General features: G+C 40.3%; 1 protein-coding gene and 1 long non-coding RNA gene across 2 annotated transcripts; both read left to right on the forward strand.

Annotated features, from left to right (window-relative positions):
• The first annotated feature begins 5,048 nt into the window (after positions 1 to 5,048).
• On the forward strand, positions 5,049 to 8,741 carry LOC134062158 (uncharacterized). The gene is made up of 4 exons (XR_009935413.1): positions 5,049 to 5,065; positions 6,289 to 6,319; positions 7,688 to 7,753; positions 8,595 to 8,741. It is a non-coding gene; the product is annotated as an uncharacterized LOC134062158 (long non-coding RNA).
• A 2,385-nt stretch (positions 8,742 to 11,126) lies between these two features.
• LOC134062686 (uncharacterized) lies at positions 11,127 to 16,871 on the forward strand. The gene has a single exon (XM_062518792.1). The coding sequence runs from the start codon at positions 11,127 to 11,129 to the stop codon at positions 16,869 to 16,871; it is 5,745 nt and encodes a 1,914-aa protein (XP_062374776.1).
• The last annotated feature ends 2,456 nt before the right edge of the window (positions 16,872 to 19,327 follow it).

The raw sequence follows: 19,327 nt of genomic DNA on the forward strand, positions 1-19,327 counted from the left end.
TCCAATATGGCGGCCGAATCAAATATGATGATGTCACAAATTGAGCTGGGTCAGCCTAAGGACCTCCAACAGAATAACCAGGCACCAGTAGCAAGTTTAAATTCCAAACACATCAACAGGTACAGGCCAAAATGCCTTTTTGCTAATTGCAGCGCCCCCTAGAGGTCAAAGGTCACCAATTTTCTTGAGCCTCCCCCTGATGGGGTCCTGAGTATATGTACCAGGTATGGTTTTGATGTGTGCAAGGGTTGCTGAAATATGAGCCCACTTCCTGTTTGGCGGCTTCGCCACGAGTTTCGATTGGCTTTTATGGGCCAACGGTAAAAGTTCCGAAGACGAAAAGCACGAGCTGCATTTGTCTTGGTCTGAAGATGCTCTGTGCCAAATTTGGTGAAAATCAGATAAAAATTGTGACCTCCAATACATTTTAAGTGTTTTTGATAAAATCCAAAATGGCGGAAAATCCATCATGGCGGAAAATGACGTCACAGGGTGCGTTGAACTTGGGCTGGTCCAAGGATTACAAAGACACCTGGTTTTTGAAAATTGGTCCAAGGGTTCAAAAGTTACGTGCGTGAACGCATGTCCAACTTTGACCTGTTGGTGGCGCTAGAGAGTTTGAGGTGCCGACATGAAACTTGGTCACAGTCATCATCAGACTGTCCCCAATCAGTGTGTCAAATTTCACAACTTTTGACCAGTCGGTTCTATGGGTTGCCATTGACTTCAATGCACAGAGGAATAATAATAATAATAGTTTATAATAATAATAATAAGAAAACTAACAAACACAATGGGGTCCTCGCAGCTTCGCTGCTTGGCCCCCAAATATAGCTGCAAGCAGCAATGTGGGGGCCAAGCAGGCAGGACAAAAAGGCTAGAGTTGCCATGGTAACTGAATGTTGTTACGTCAGGTATGAAGTTCTAAGCAGTTACAAGAATTTTGAGGTCAAACAACCCAAGAATGGCCGAGATGCGAGCTCACTTCCTGTTCGGCGGCTTCGCCGCCAATTTCGATTGGCTGTTGCGGGCGAACGGTTTAAGATATCCTTCCGAATAGCCAGGTCTATGTTACATTTGGGCTGAAGATCATCTGTGTGAAGTTTGGTGCAGATCGGATAAATTTTGTGACCTGTGGAAATGCTTAAGGGGTTTTGATTAAATCCAGTATGGCGGCCGAATCAAATAGGTTGATGTCACAAATTGAGCTGGGTCAGCCTTAGGACGTACCACAGTATAACCAGACACCAGTAGCAAGTTTAAATTCCAAACACATCAAAGGCTACAGGCCAAAATGCCTTTTTGCTAATTACAGCGCCCTATATAGGTCAAAGGTCACCAAATTTCTTGAGCCTTCTCCTGATAGGGTCATGAGTCCATGTACTAAGTATGGTTTTGATGTGTGCAAGGGTTGCTGAGATATGAGCCCACTTCCTGTTTGGCGGCTTCGCCGCGAGTTTCGATTGGCTGTTATGGGCCAACGGTATAAGTTCCGAAGACGAAAAGCACGAGCTGAATTAGTCTTGGTCTGAAGATGTTGTGTGTCAAATTTGGTGAAAATCAGAGAAAAATTGTGACCTCCAATACATTTTAAGTGTTTTTGATAAAATCCAAAATGGCGGAAAATCCATCATGGCGGAAAATGACGTCACAGGGTGCGTTGAACTCGGGCAGGTCCAAGGATTTCATAGATACCTGATTTTTGAAAATTGGCCCAAGGGGTCAAAAGTTACGTGCGTGAACGCACGTCCAACTTTGACCTGTTGGTGGCGCTAGAGGGCTTGAGCTGCCGACATGACACTTGGTCACAGTCATCATCAGACTGTCCCTAATCAGTGTGTCAAATTTCACAACTTTTGACCAGTCGGTTCTATGGGCTGCCATTGGTTTCAATGCACAGAGGAATAATAATAAATATAGCTGCAAGCAGCAATGTGGGGGCCAAGCAGGCAGGACAAAAAGGCCAGAGTTGCCATGGTGACTCAATGCTGTTATGTCAGGCATGTAGTTTTAAGCAGTCACAAGAATTTTGATGTCAAACAACCCAAGATTGGCCGAGATGCGAGCTCACTTCCTGTTCGGTGGCTTCGCCGCTATTTTCAATTGGCTGTTGCGGCCGAACGGTTTCAGATATCCTTCCGAAAAGCAAGGACTATATTACATTCGGGCTGACGATTATCCCTGTTAAGTTTCGTGCAGATCGGATACATTTTGTGACCTGTGGAAATGTTTAAGGGATTTTGATTAAATCCAATATGGCGGCCGAATCAAAAAGATTGATGTCACAAATTGAGCTGGGTCAGCCTAAGGACCTCCAACAGTATAACCAGGCACCAGTAGCAAGTTTTAATTCAAAACAAATCAACAGCTACTGGCCAAAATGCCTTTTTGCTAATTGCAGCGCCCCCTAGAGGTCAAAGGTCACCAAATTTATTGAGCCTCCTCCTGATGGGGTCCAGAGTACATGTACTAAGTTTGGTTTTGATGCGTGCAAGGGTTGCTGAGATATCAGCCCACTTCCTGTTTTGCGGCTTCGCCGCGAGTTTCCATTGGCTGTTATGGGCCAACGGTATAAGTTCCGAAGAGGAAAAGCACGAGCTGTATTTGTCTTAGTCTGAAGATGCTCTATGTCAAATTTGGTGAAAATCAGAGAAAAATTGTGACCCCCAATACATTTTAAGTGTTTTTGATGAAATCCAAAATGGCGGAAAATCCATCATGGCGGAAAATGACGTCACAGGGTGCGTTGAACTCGGGCTGGTCCAAGGATTCCAAAGATACCTGGTTTTTGAAAATTGGCCCAAGGGTTCAAAAGTTACGTGCGTGAACGCACGTCCAACTTTGACCTGTTGGTGGCGCTAGAGAGTTTGAGGTGCCGACATGAAACTTGGTCACAGTCATCATCAGACTGTCCCCAATCAGTGTGCCAAATTTCACAACTTTTGACCAGTCGGTTCTATGGGTTGCCATTGACTTCAATGCACAGAGGAATAATAATAATAATAGTTTATAATAATAATAATAAGAAAACTAACAAACACAATGGGGTCCTCGCAGCTTCGCTGCTTGGCCCCCAAATATAGCTGCAAGCAGCAATGTGGGGGCCAAGCAGGCATGTCAAAAAGGCCAGATTTGCCATGGTAACTCAATGCCGTTACGTCAGGTATGTAGTTTTAAGCAGTCACGTTGAGACTAGACTGTGACTAAAAACTCAATGAATTGTCTTTAGATGTGAGAGGGTCTGAGACTGTAGTTTTTCAAAAATCTTTTCCAAATCTTTGCAAAGTCTGGCAATGTAAGGTAGGCTTTAAGGTAGGCTTAAGCCTACCTTACATTGACAGACTTTGCAAAGATTTGGAAAAGATTTTTGAAAGACTACAGTCTCAGACCCTCTCACATCTAAAGACAATTCATTGAGTTTTTAGTCACAGTCTAGTCACAGGCCAGTCTCAGATTAGGATTTTGCAAAGACTGTGGGTCACTATTTACAAGACTGCTGCTAGATTCCTTCAAATTATTTCCATCGTGCAATAGGCTACACGTCATCATTAACAGGAAATCACATGATAGTCTACTCATATCAAAGTATTTTTTCGCGTTTCTGCAGCATTGTTTGATGTGTGACATCACTAACAGATATAGAGTTTTTCTGTCTCGTAGAATAGCCGACTAATAAATTATAAGAAATGAAATAACAAATAATCATATAGGCTACAGCTGTCGCCTATTTTGCCCCTTCCTGTTTTCGTGTTCGCGAGAGGTTACTATTGGTTTTTAATGTTCACGTCACTATTTGCATGAGCCACGACTGAAAAGACTTCCGATAATATCAAACATGTTTGATATTGTCGTAACGGCAAAACTAGAGAAAGACTGCCTCCGACGGACTTAAAACCGCTAAGATTGGCACCTTACACTAAACGATTTAGATGACGGGAGCGCGCTGCGATTCTAGCACAACTCTCAAGATTTCCGCCCGATTTTGGAAATGTAGTCGCCGACTGTTAAAACAGGCCAAAATCGTGCAATGTAAGCCAGCCTTTAAAGACAATTCATTGAGTTTTTAGTCACAGTCTAGTCACAGGCCAGTCTCAGATTAGGATTTTGCAAAGACTGTGGGTCACTATTTACAAGACTGCTGCTAGATTCCTTCAAATTATGAATATTATTGGAAATGTAGTCGCCGACTGTTAAAACAGACCAAAATCGTGCAATGTAAGCCAGCCTTTACTGTGACGGAAGACATACATTGAATCCTTGGCCAAAGGTTTATTGTAAAGTTATCAAGGCAATGTCAAGCCTCCATCAAAGTGCACGAAATTCTACCAAGGCCGAAGTCCTTCATTTTATTAAATTTTCAGGGATGCATATCATCTGCGTGCTCAGAATGGTCACAATCCTGTGCACATATTTTATGGAGGATTTAAAAATATGTAGTAAACAAGGTAGTCCACTATTTATTTGTAAATAAATTACTGTGTAAAGCTTGTCTTATTGTCACTATGTAAAGTAGCCTAAATGAGGTATGGGCTCAGTTCATTTGGACAATTTTGAACTCTTAAATTGTAATTGTGTAAAGAATGCATTTAGAAAGGCTATTTAAACTTTTTCCAATAAGAGCAATTATGAGCTAAATAAAACACATTTTCTCTTTACAATTTTGCTTAATGGTCACTGCTCTGAGAAATTAATCAAGGTTGTATAATTCAATGTATAGATGTAGGAGAATGATACTGCATTATGATAAGCTATTTGTATTTCATGGTGTTAAGGTGATATCTAGTATTTTTTTTTCTTTACTCTATTCACATATAACCTAACCCTCACATCAAATATGTTTTGGTACTTTTATTTAGCTGGTAACTGAAATGTTCATTTGTTTGTAATTGCATTTAATCCACTTTGTGGGTGGTAAGCGTGGGTATCTTTTGAATATTTTGATATCAGGGCAAATTAAACAATAACTCGGTTGAAAAAGTTTAGGGACTTTTATTATGACGAGTAACATCGAATATTTTACCCATCACCACGCTCCATCTTTCTTTTCACTGACTGCTGGTTCAAGGTAAGACGTGTGTGTATAATGTCTCTAGAAAAATTAATAGATATGTCTGTATATTTGGTTTTGAGGTATTTATTACATAATAAAGTCAAGAAAATATGAAAATCTGTTTAGCTGATGTGCATCTGGATAGCCACATTGGTTAAATTTGTTAACGTGTTCGTGTAACACTAAACGATAGCTAAACTCTTCAGGGCAGGCAGGAAAGGTAGCGGTTGTGTAAATGTCAATTGGTAACGTTAATATATCAAACATGTTAATCAGGTTGTAGCAGGCAGTGTCTTGAGAATTTGCCGTTTTCTCATGAAAATCGTTGTAACAATTATTATATCGTCGAATACAGTCAAGGGCAATTACTACTGGGAGGATGCTTCAGTCATGCTGTAAGCTAGTGTTTGTTGGATAGCAATAACCTGTATCGTAAATTAACTCGCACCTGCTCCTTGAATACCAGTTTGTTTGAAAACGTGGTACATTACTGTAAAGTTGGTTGAGATTTTGAGTCACCTCCGTTTGGAATGGAAGTTCACGTTGTTAGCTTGCTATTGAAAATCAAAGGTAGACTCCTAGCAGTGCTGGAAGCTAACGGGAAAACATCGCGAACTCCGATGAGTTGACGTCGGCTCAGCAAGGCCGTTTTTGAAGGCATGCAAGCATGTGTAATTATTGACATAGTAATTTAATTAAACTTGAACAAATGATGTAGCCTTGTTTAAATTGGTGTAGTTTGACAGCAAGCATTCAAACGCGAGGGGGGAATGTGTGGGTTGGCTAAGTTTATAGCAAAGAATATGCTAGCTAAGAATAGTAGGCTGTGGCTAAAAGACTCCACTAGCTTATTGAGCAAAAGGCGACAAACAACTTTCTTGCACGCGACCTGGTCTAAATTATTATTTTCTGTAGGCTATATGCATGTGGCCTAATTGCATAAGAGTATTTCTGACGGTTTCATTAAATGTATACTGTCTTGTACTGTATGATAAGTAGTTTGTGTGTTTAAAATGAATATATGCATGTTGAGGCTGTCAGTAAATTTTGAATGCATAGAATACAGATTTTCCTCTGATTCAATATAGAATTCTGCATGCCTTTCAGGTATCTAATTAGCTAGTTTTACCCCAATTGAACAATTTTTCTAGTTCACATGTTTGTAAGTTCAAAGTATATATCTATGCCATTGCAAATGCTACGTTTGTATTTTTCATAATCTATAAAATGTGTTCCAGATTTTGGATTGCATTTTGAGCTATAGTAAAGGTAAGTGTTACGTTTTTAAGGGTTTTTATGTTGCATACAATCACTTAAACGGTACAACTAATAGGGACATTTAGAAACTTTTATGCTGCATTGATTACAAACTGTAATGCTAGTAAAATACATATGCAAAATATGTTTATCTGGAATTAGTTGTGCTTGACCTTGTGTATGACACTGACATGCCTACAGTTCTGGACAGACAAACTAGTATACTACACTGATATGTGCCTATTCAGAAAACTTTCTATGGCATCAGAGTAGAAAGTCATGAGAATCACTGCAGGGACTCCTGCAGTAGTTTTCAGTTGTGATGTGTGGCATTCGTGTTATAGATGAATGTGGTGTGGCATGCATATGAAGGCAAGCAAGGAGGATTTAAGAGGTGTTGAGGGAAACATTAATGCTGTATTGTAAGGTAATCTTAATATTAGGTTAATAGTCTGATTTGTACACCAGGATGCTGGTTGAAGTGGGTTGCTGGGCTTTCGACGGAGATGCTCATGTAGTTGCACATTCTGAACTTGAATTGTATACATTGATGAATGCAGTGTGGCCTACCCTTGTGCATGAACTCAAAGAAGCAAGCTTGTAGGTTGTGGAGATAATGCTGTAGCACAAATCGATGGTATTTATGATTAATTTGGCACTGTTTTGTTTAAGGATGTAAGATAAATGGTGTTACTAGCCACTACTATTCAATGTTCCTGTTTAGGAACAGCAGTATCTTCTCAAAACAGGGAGGTGAAATAGGATGACATTTTTTTTTTTATTTTGTTTGTTTTTTAGGTTAGCATTTTGATAGATAAAAATTAGAGATGAAATATTGAGGAGGCAACACTTGGAGTACTTCTACTGAAACTGCTTGTACTAATGTACAACTTGCGGGGCAGCCTAATCTGACAAAACACTGGTTCTTTGGCATTGCCACCAGGGTGTCCGTGACCATTCAAGGCTACGTGAAGTGACTGTGATTTGCACTTGTGACATAGTTCACAAGGGGTTTGATACTTTGTTTTTCAATTGAAAATGTTTGAACATCTGGTCAGTGTTTTGCGGAGTACAGTATGTAAGTAGTAATTGTGTGTATGTGAATGTGTGGGATTTTATTGTGAAACATGTTCAACATCTGATGCTAAGCTTGATTCTTTATCTGAGAAAGATGACAGTATTTTTTGCTTTCAGTATGCTTTGCTCATGTTTTGTTGTGTTGTGTAGTTGAACTTTTGAATGTATTTGGTTTAAATTAAGTAGAATTGAAGAGAGAATTTAGAGTCTTCATGATGTAAATATGTACATTGTTATTGCTTGTTTATCAGAATTGATGACATTATTTCAGTGTAACTATGTGATTTCTGACGTGTTTTGCAGATGGCGCCTCCTAGCAAACGGTCCAGGGCGGCCAAGAAGAGAGAGGCTGACTTGAGGTCTACTGAGGTCAGGCAGTTGAGCTTTACTATCTGTTCTGATGTATTATTGTGTATTTAATAGGAAACATGTAATGTTGAACACATTTTATGTTTCTCCCAATTCTTATTTACAGTAGTTTGTATGTTGCTTGAAATATGCCACTTACATTTTGAATATTTGATTTTAATGAAGGATGTGCTGCATGTCTAAGTTAAAGGAGAAATCCAGCAAGTTCTCACATAGATCTAGATGTTTCTCAAGTTGACCAAGTACTGTCAGTACAAAACTAAATGAAAACTATCGTTTTTACCGTTAAAAAAAGCTGATTGTTTTGATTTTGTTTTGTACCAACAGTACTCGGTGACCTTGAGAAACTATATAAAAGATCTATATGAGAACTTGCCGGATATCTCCTTTAAGAAGTTGCTGAATATTTATGGTTATGGTTATGGTTATTTAGCAGACGCCTTTGTCCAAAGCGACATACAAATAAATAACAATACAAATTAAATAACAGTGAACAATTACAAAAAGGGAGAATAGCAATATTATCAATAAAACAATCAATTAAGCACTAACCTAATGAGAAATAAAACAATGAAATGAGAATAGCAATCAAATAAGTCACTCAGTTAATTATATAATAACAATAACTATTGCATGGTAAGGCTAAATTTAAGGACAATAGCAGAATAAATGTCATAAATATTTATGATCTAAATATATATATATATATATATATATATATATATATATATATACATTACTAGTCTGAAAGTATGTCTGTATTAGTTTCTTTAATAATAAATTGTTAAAGAAGTATTGTATGTTGGACATGGTAACTTATGATGGGTTTTCTGTGTTACAGGTGCCGAGCAAGAGGTCCCCGGTGGCAGACACACAGGTTGACTTGGTCTCCTGTGACAAGGTTGGGCGTCCTTGTATAAAAAAAGCCCAAACACTTTCTGAAAACATGCCAAATAACATGCCACATGACGTGCCACATGACGTGCCACATGACTTGCCACATGACGTGCCACATAACATGCCACATGAAATGCCAAACGAAATGCCAAACGAAATGCCAAACAAAGATTGTCAACAAAGATTGTCATCAAAGATTGCCAACAAAACATCTGCCAATGATATGCCAAACTCTCCTCTCACTCGATCAGACTCTCTCCCAAACTCTCCACTCACTCTCTCAGACTCTGTCCCAAACTCTCCACTCACTCTCTCTGACTCTCTACCCCTCTCTAAGTCTCATGCCTCTTATGGAAACTCAGTGCCATGCTGTGTGAATAAACAAACTGTAACTAATGATTGTTCCTGTTTGACTCAATCTGATGACTTTCCAGAGAGATCTGTGCTGATGGGGTCCTTTCATCAAGGCCATTCACGGTTTGGAAATGTGCGCAACAAGCAGTGTGGTGCCATCAGTTTGACTGCTGTTTTGAAGTCCAAGATGAAGGACGTGTGGAGCTGGGAAACTGGAGATATTGATGATGTTTTGATTAAGGGAACTGTTCTGTACAGGTCAATGAGTGCTCAGGGCAAAATCAGAGACCATGGAAGAGGCTACATTGCTGTGTCTGAATTGCCAAGGCAATATGAAGTGTGGAATTGTGGTTTCTCAATAAACTTTGCTGAATCCTACACTGGTTTTATTCAGGTTGATGTCTATGACGATGCATTACTTGATGTTGCCATGCCTTTTGATGTAGCACTGCAGCGGGCACTGTTCAGCAATGATGCTTGTTTGTTGACCATTTGTGCGAATACATGTGCTGTAGTGAATGCAGGAGCAAGGTTTGCATTTGTTGATTCACATGCCAACAAGAACGTCAACCAGAAAGGTGAGAGGGCAAGTTGTGTTGCGTACTTCAACTCCGTACAGTCCCTGTTCACATACGTGTATGACTTCGCACGATCTTTTGGTGTAACCAGACCACGGTTTGAGGTAACTGGAATCACAGTAATAACTCGAGCAAGCACCCAGATGACCGATTCATCCAGCTGCACAACAAGCTCTGCGAACTGCTGTCCACTGAATGATGTGAAGGATAGGCCTAAAGTGTACCAACGACGGCAAGTTGTAAGTGGGTCATACAAGTCCCTAAAGGTTGTAGGAAATGTCACAAACTACACAGAACCGAACACAAACGCTTGTTCTAATATCAGCCGAGCACTCTACAGTGATGTTTTGAAACAAGTGCCCGCTAAGGATGTGAAACAAAATGTTAGCAGGCAAGTACATGAGGCTGGTGTAAATCTGAACCGAGATCGTGCATCGAACAACAAGGACAGAATTCGCAAGTCTGTACAGAAGCCTGTTCCTGGCAGCCCTGAGACCAACCGAGATAACCAGTCTCATCCATTCCATGACATTTCAACTGACGATGTCATTCTTGTCGATGTAGAAACACACAAACCGTCTTCAAAGCGTAAATTGCAGACAACTGACGATGTCATTCTTGTTGATGTAGAAACACACCAACAGTCTTTAAAGCGTAAATTGCAGACAACTGGCGATGTCATTCTTGTTGATGTAGAAACACACCAACAGTCTTTAAGGCATAATTTACAGGCAACTGATGATGTCATCATAAGTGATACCGTACACAAACAGGCTTTTAAACCTTTATCTCGTCAGGACCAGGATGCACTGTGCACATGTTTACGTATTCAAAATGAAAACCTTGATATAGGTCTAATGGCAACAACCGATCTCGATGACATGGGATGTCCCTGTAAGATCAAAAGTATAAAACCGGATGGGAATTGTTTTTACCGTAGCCTAGCCTTCAGCATTTGTCACAATGAAGACAAGCATTTGAAAATAAGACGGGCTGTCGTGCAACACCTTCAGAGAAACAACACCAAATTTGAAACATATCTGAGGGATGAATACACATCTGTACAGGACTATGTGACCAAATCAAGGGTTTACTACTGTGGTTCATGGGCAACTGAGATAGACATTTTTGCTGCTGCCGATTTATTACAAACAACGATAATCACTTTAAATGATGGAAGATGGAATATGCACAGACCAGACTCACTCTTGTGTAGAGACACGTGTATCTATTTGAATCACACTGGCAATCATTACGAGGTCATAACATGTGTTAAACACAAAGATACAGTAAGATGTGCAGGATTTTGCCAGCCTGTAGGCCTAAAGATTGATGCCAATTTGAGATTAACACGAAAAAGAAAGTTAAAAGATGAATCACGAAATGTGAATGCAAAGAAAGAGTGCAATCGATACAATGACCATGATTACAGAGAGAGAAAGCTTGCGTATTCTCGAAATAAATATATTTCTGATCCTGAATACAAGAAATCGAAGTGTGACTACTCTAAAATGAAATATAGGAAAAACCCTGCCTTTCAAGGAATGGTGCGCAAGTATGCTAGTGTCAAATATAAGACAAACAAGGCCTTTCAAACCTATGTGCGCGATTACGCCAAAGCCAAATATAAATCAAACAAGATATTTCAGACTTATGTGCGTGATTACTCCAAAGCCAAATATAAATCAAACAAGACCTTTCAGACCTGTGTGCGTGATTACTCCAAAGCCAAATACAAGACAAACAAGACCTTTCAGAAATATGTGCATGCTTACTTCAAAGCCAAATATAAGACAAACAGGCCATTCCAGACCTATATGCGTGATTACTCCAAAGCCAAATATAAGACAAACAGGCCATTCCAGACCTATGTGCGTGATTACTCCAAAGCCAAATATAAGACAAACAGGCCATTCCAGAATTTTGTCCGTGATTACAGTCGTACAAAATATAAGAAAAACATTGGATTCCAGAACAAAATTAAAGAGCATAATAGGAGGAGGTATCAAGAAAACGAAAACATCCGTGTAAGTAAAATAAAAAAAGGCTGTGAGAATTATTCAACATGGCAGAAGAAAAAGGAAGACATTGATTTGGCTATTGGTCATTTTCGTGAAGAGGTCAGCCGTGGTCCTGAATATGCATGTGCAGTCTGTCATCGTTTGCTCTTCAGGAAGCAGGTGGTTGAGTGTAAAAGACATACCTATGAAAGCAAAGGAGCAGAAGTGGCTGCATTGGCTAATAGATGTATAACATTGCAATATTTACATATGTGTGATGTTGAATGTGGGCAGAAATGTCATTTGTCTGATAGTCCATCAAGCAAATTATGGATTTGCCATACGTGTCATCGCAAAATACTTGCAGGAAAACTTCCTGAACAGAGTGTTGCCAACAACATGCATTTGGATGATATTCCAGCCGAACTTAAATGTCTGAACTCTTTGGAACAGCATCTCATCGCACGTCACATTCCCTTCATGAAACTGTTATGTTTGCCTCGAGGCCGCCAGAGAGCTTGCCATGGTCCTTGTGTCTCTGTTCCTGTTAATAACGCAAATGTGACAAATATACTCCCAAGAAATGAATGCGATGACAAGATGATTAGAGTGAAATTGAAACGTAAGTTGACATATAAAGGTCATTACGAGTACATGTATGTCCACACTGATCGTGTCAGAAATGCACTGAGGTATTTGATGGCAAACAATAAATGGTATGGTGATGTGACTATGAATGATGAATGGGTAAACTCTCTGAATGGCACTGACCAGCATGAGGAAAATACCAAACAGGAAACACCTGATAACAGCGATGATGACAATGTTCCTGAAGAGCAAGCAGAGGAAGATGTGACTTATATCAAAGATCAGAATGGGCTCTTGTCAGATACATCATTACAACCTGTCGATCTGGGTTCAGAGATCATTGATCAGAATTTTCAGGATATACTTAATGTGGCACCAGGTGAAGGTAACAGTCCAGTGAGGTTGCTGTCCGATAAAACAAATGAGGCAAAATGTTTCCCTGTCTTGTATCCATCTGGTGGACCTACATTCCATGATGAAAGAGAGTCCAAAATAACTCTGTCACGTTACCTGAATACACGCATTCTGAATGCAGATGGCCGTTTTGCACAGAACACAGACTTCATTTTTTACGCCCAGTACATATCAGAAGTGCATCAAGTTGTATCTGGTGTATCAGTGGCATTACGCAAAGGTGGCGGCAACTTCTCTCTGAAAGACGCATCACCAGACATGTTGTTGAACTCAGACTCGTTGGGTAAGATATTGCGTAATGACGAAGGATACAAGTTCTTACGAGGGATTCGTGGCACACCTCCATACTGGATGTCAGTTCAGAAAGATTTGTTTGCCATGATAAGACAACTCTCCATACCCACGTTCTTTGCATCATTTAGCTCTGCAGATTTGAGATGGCCTGAAATGCTGAACTCTATTCTAAGAATAGAAGGTAAACACACGTCTGTTGATGATCTTGACTGGTCTGACAAATGTGGACTTATACGTCGAAACCCTGTGACAACGGCAAGAATGTTTGATCACCGATGGCATTGCTTTCTCCGTGATGTAATCATGTCGCCAGCAGAACCCATAGGGAAAATAAAGGACTACTTTTATCGTGTTGAATTTCAACAGCGTGGTTCTCCTCATGTCCACTGTCTTTTCTGGGTTGAAAATGCTCCCAAGATTGATAAAGAGAGTGATGATGAAGTGGCACAGTTCATAGATACATACATCACCTGTGAGATCCCACCAGAAACAGATGCAGAGCTTTACGAGGTTGTAAGCAGCGTACAGAGGCACAGCACAAGACACTCTAAGACTTGTCGCAAGAAAAACACAGTGTGCAGGTTCAACTTCCCACGGCCACCAACAAACTGTACTTTCATCACAAGAGGCGGCAACTGTGAGGACTTGAATAGCAATGATGACGATACAAGTGCGAGTACAATAATAAAAAATGTTAAAACTGCGTTGACCATGCCTGACATGAATTTTGATACAGCCGATGCATTTTTTGAGTCTCTTGGAATAGATCAAGGTTTGTTTGAAAAGGCGTACAACATATGTTCCAAAAAGAAAAGCATTGTCCTGAAACGAAATCCTGGAGACATTTGGGTGAACCAGTACAACAAAGACTTACTCCGTGCTTGGCAAGGCAACATGGATATCCAGTATGTCACAGATGCCTTTTCAGTTGTGGTCTACATACTGTCGTACATCACAAAAGCAGAACAAGAAATGGGTTTGCTCTTACAACGTGCCCAAGACGAGTCAATGAATGGCAATCTGGATGCAAAAGCAGCATTCAAACAGCTTGGAAGTGTATACCTACACAACAGAGAAGTTTCAGCCCAAGAGGCAGTGTATCGATTAACACACATGCACTTGAAAGAATGCTCCCGTGACGTACAGTTTATTCCAGTTGGTGATAATCCTGTTAGGATGAGTTTGCCTTTGCATGTAATCCAAGCTAAAGCTCAGTTCCAACAGTCTAATGACGAAAGCAGCATTTGGATGACCAATGTGATCGAAAGGTATAAAAGCAGACCCCAGAATGAACAATTTGAGGATTTATGCCTGGCCAGTTTTTGTTCTGAATACAGAGTTCTATCAAAGTCACAGGTTCCGACTGAAAGAGATTCACATGACATTATACAGCTCAACAACAACTGTGGCTTTGTGAAACGAAGGACCCGAACTGAACCTGCTGTTGTGAGATACCCCAGATTTTCTCCCACCAAAAACCCAGAAAAGTACTTCCATTCATTGCTGCAACTGTTTCTGCCTTACTATGAAGACCGTCACCTCAAACCACCCCACTATGATACATATGAGGATTTCTATCAAAATGGTGCAGTGAAATGTGGCGTTGATGTCCAAAGAGTGCATTCGATTGTAGATACCAACAAAGCTTTATTTGAAAAAGAAAGTGATGAGATTGACAGAGCTAAGCAGTTGCTGGAGGACAACATTGATTTAGAAGATGCCTGGGCTCAGATATGTCCTGAAACAGAAAGGGAGCGTCTTCGTTGTTTGGATCTGATGAAAGAAAAAGTTGTAGATGATGAAGGTGATGATGATGACAAACTCATTCCTGACCTGACAGCAAATCCACAGACTACATGTACTTTGGAAACAAATCATGTGTCAATGCCCAGACAGGATGCATTGCATTTATTGCGATCATTAAATGAAGAACAGTCTGCCATATTCTATGCTGTTCGTAAGTGGTGTTTGCAGAAACTGTTTGGACAAAATCCTGAACCGTTGCGGTTATTCATTACTGGTGGAGCAGGAACGGGGAAAAGCCATTTAATCAAAGCGATACATTACGAATCTACCAGGCTGTTGTCACAGATTGCTGAAAATCCTGAGGATCTCACTGTGATTCTAACAGCACCTACAGGAGTGGCTGCATATAACATTGGCGCTGCAACAATTCACAATACATTCTCCATTGGTGTAAATGTCAAACTGCCATATCAACCGCTAGGTGATGAGAAAGTCAATTCTTTGCGAACCAAAATGGGCAGCCTGCAAATTCTGATCATTGATGAAGTGTCCATGGTCGACCACCGTCTTCTGGCCTACATTCATGGTAGACTGCGCCAAATCAAGCAGACTGGTGATTACTCCTTGTTTGCAAAAGTTTCCCTGATTTGTGTGGGTGATTTTTTTCAACTCAAGCCTGTGAAAGGAACGTCTCTTTATGCTGAGAACAAAGGAGCTAACCTGTGGGACAACAACTTTGAGGTTGCTGAACTGACCAAAGTCGTTAGACAAGAGAATGCAGCATTTGCTGAAATGCTTAATCGTCTCAGAGTCCGTAAAAAGAACGAGCCTCTCACTGACCGTGATGTTCTCACATTGAAGCAGCGTGAAACTGGTGAGGAATCTACGGACATTCATTTGTATGCCACAAATGCGGAAGTTGATGAATATAACGTGAGGAGACTGCAAGAGATCTGCCCAGACGCAATCAGCATACGTGCTCAAGACTTTGTCCGAAATCCCAAAACTGGAAGAATGGAACGGAAAGTTGGCTTTCACACAAAAGTTTTCAACTCTTGCTTGCCTAAATGTGTTTCGTTGGGTGTTGGAGCAAGGGTCATGTTGAAGAAAAACATAGACGTGTCTGATGGCCTTGTCAACGGAGCATGTGGCACAGTTGTGGAAATCATTCAAAGTCAACAAGAGGATGACATCCCTGCAGCTATCCATGTGGAGTTTGAAGACCCTAATGTAGGAAAAATCCAGAGGTCAAAAGCCAAACGAGTTTCTGAACGTTCAACGATAGTGGAAGTGCAAGAGGAACAAGTGGCTAATAATGGTGGAGTACGAAGGCAATTTCCGATTAGCCTGGCCTGGTCAGTAACTGTACATAAATGTCAAGGGCTTACTGTTGAAAGAGCTGTTGTATCACTCAAGAAGATCTTTGCTCCAGGGCAAGCATATGTTGCGTTGAGTCGCGTGAGAACTCTCGATGGGCTGATAATTGAAGACTTCAAAGAGTCTGCCATATATTGTGATAACAACGTAGATTCAGCTATGAAAAGCTTGCCTGAATTTAACTTTGGAATGTCTGTTTCATCCAACATGAACCCTGTGTGCACAGTAGCACTTCATAATGTACAGAGTTTGAATGCTCACATTCAGGATGTTCAATCTCATAAAGCCCTCATGAATGCTGACTGTATTTGCTTAACAGAGACATGGCTCAATGTAGACACTGAAGAAGGGCCACAACTTCCAGGATACGTCTTCAAACACAATCCGAGAGGAAACTGCTACGATGACTCCGAGCCAGCCTTTGCAGCGCTGAAACAACAACAAAGAGGTGGAGTTGGTGTGTATTGTTCAGAAAACATTGACGCGCAGGTGTCAATTCCAGAAAGATGCAATTTGGAATGTCTGTATTTTGAAATACCACATGCAAATCTGACTGCTGCTGTGTTGTACAGGCCTAGCTCTTATAAGATTGACATGTTTCGAGAACAGTTATTACAGGTCATCTTTGAACTTGAGAAGCATCCAGGGAGAAAACTCATCATGGGAGACTTCAATGAGGACATCTTCGCATCTTCTACAATTCTCAAGTTACTGGAGCGGCATGGATACACTCAGCACGTGCAAGCAGCTACAACTGAAAAAGGTACATTAATAGATCATGTTTACATTAAAGGTACAGAAGATGTTGTTGTTGAAGTTGTGCAGGCATACTACAGTTTTCATGAAGCAATACTGATCTCACTGTTGTAATGTTTTCTGTGATTAATGATATTTGTCTTTGAATAGGTAGGTACTGTATTTGTATTCTGGCTATGTTACACATGATGTCATTATGAGTTATGTTTATTCCGTCCACTAGTGGGGTTTGTTTGGGTGGGTGGGTGGTGGCAAGGAGAGAGCATACACTGGACGGCTCCTTGCAGGAAATGGGAGGGGTATAGGGGCCATTTTCCAAAAGCATTGGCGGTGCCAGGATATTTTTGTTGGTGTGTAGCTCATAGACCTAAAAGAAATGGACAAACAGGGTCCGTGGTTGTTCTCAATGGGAGGGGGCTGAAACAAAAATCTGTTTACTTTCCATTGTACTGCGCAGACTCGTACTCATTTCGTGACGTTAGCCATCCTGTACATTGCTGTAACTCGTCTGATAGATGGGATTTTCTGAACAACTGTCAATCCATTATTAACGTTCGTTTTTAATATTATTATTATGTTTACTTGCCTCTAGGTAATGCTTTACCCTATCAAACACTAGGCTACCGTAGGCTACACGCTTTTTCACTGATCTTGCGAATGACTTTCCGTCATGGTTTTCGTGCAGGCTGGACTGAGCTTCTTATCCAAATATTACGGGGAATCTCCTGTCGAACGTTAGCTTCCCTCCAACCGACATGCTAACTATACTTCTTTACGGGAAACCGACGTTATATACGGGGAAGACATGAATTAGTTTTGCCTTCGATACCCTATACAGAAGCTATAAGGGCGACGAGTGGCACATGTTACATGAAATCTGCAATCTATGGCCGTCCATGGGAGTTAGCAGAGCCAGAGAATGTCTGATAAGGGCAGAGCATTGATCACCAGCTCATTTCGTGTTTCTACTTCCGGGAATATGCCTGCCCCCTTGGTGTAGCTAAGCTGCAGACAGGTGTTGCTACAACCCCCCCCCCCCCCCACGCAAAGGCAATTGAAAATGCAACAATCAACAAAATACTACAGTGTAGCCTAGGGCCTATAGGCTATACCCGCAACTTTATACTACTGTAGGTGGGTAGTGCTGCCACTTTTAAAAGCTAGCGACACACTCTTGTTTGCAATCTCGCGAGTGGCAGCACTGGCGAGAGGAATTAAGACGTTGATGGCCTACAATAACCATATTGAAACATGAATGAAATGATTCCAAATATTTATTACCCTCATAATAACTATAATATTTGATACATTGTATCACATTCTTTAAAAAAAAGAAAAAAAGAAAAACAAAAAACTCGAGCCAACTTGATGTTGCTTTGGTGTTTTTTTAATCGTGGCACCGCCAATGTCCAAAAGAAGTTGCAAATAACGGTAAAGATAGACAGATGAATGTGTAAATACCATTTTTGTCAGTGGATCTTTCCTTAATTGTCTCAAGCATTTTAGGTTATATCTTTACTATTAAGCTCAATGTTTGTCAAATGATTTAATTTTGGTAGCATTACACCAAGTTATCTTTACCATTATTGTAAAATCTCAACATTATCAGTGAATTACAGTGAAGACAATAACAGTCAATAACAGCAAACACAGCTGTTAAATTTTTGTATACAAATAAGATTGATAACAGTAAAATAAAATGAACCATATTGTGTTACAGATATTACAGTCAGTTGGCGACTGGTATTATTATTGCAACACTGAGTTAAAGGACAAAAAGCTAAAACGTCCTGAATCTTAAATGAAGTGAAAGAATGAATTGATTGTCTCGAGATTGTAAGAATGGTGAAAACAATCAAAGAAAAAACAATCTTAAGTGCAACTTCGTTTGGAAAATGGCCCCTATACAGGGGACTTTTTTTGTTTCTATTTGTTTTTATTTTTATTAACCTGTTGAGGAGTACAGTCACAAATATGTGATCAGACGCAGCTGGGCCCCTGCGAGTACGATTACAAATATGCGATTAGAATGTTTTCAAAAAAAGTTCCATACCATGATGCAACAATTACCCTCAGGGACTTTTTTGCTCCTTCGAGCTTTGTTCCCAAATTTGAATATTCGGACATGACATTGGACAATCGTGGCCAAATCAGGCTGAAATTGTTTAGTCTGCACAGGCCATTAATGAATTCACTCCTCAACAGGTATAGAATTGGACCAAGTGGACAGTCATGCTATTACTGTTGATCATGCATATTGAGGGTGTCCAGATCACCACCAATTTACAGCTTACCCACCAGCAGTGGTGTAAAAAAAAAACAAAAAAAAACTGTATTCCTGCTTCACCCTTATTGTTGTCATACTGACATATACTTTGGTACAATAAACTGATGATCATATGTACAAGATCACTTGAGATCTTGCTGTGTTGTGTAGCTGATTACAGACTTTTATTGTGAAACCAGTTTGTTGCCTTTGAGCTGACAGGTCAGAGGCCCAGCCTATATCTTGCTACAATTTCTTCGAAAACGGCAGTATTCCCGCAGCCATTCTGTTTGGTGGAGTTGCC

This window comes from Sardina pilchardus, chromosome 17 (genome assembly GCF_963854185.1).
Source record: "Sardina pilchardus chromosome 17, fSarPil1.1, whole genome shotgun sequence".
NCBI lineage: Eukaryota > Metazoa > Chordata > Actinopteri > Clupeiformes > Clupeidae > Sardina > Sardina pilchardus.

Coding starts and splice junctions, on each gene's coding strand:
- LOC134062686 (XM_062518792.1), top strand. CDS start 11,127: ATGGTGCGCAAGTATGCTAGTGTCAAATATAAGACAAACAAGGCCTTT.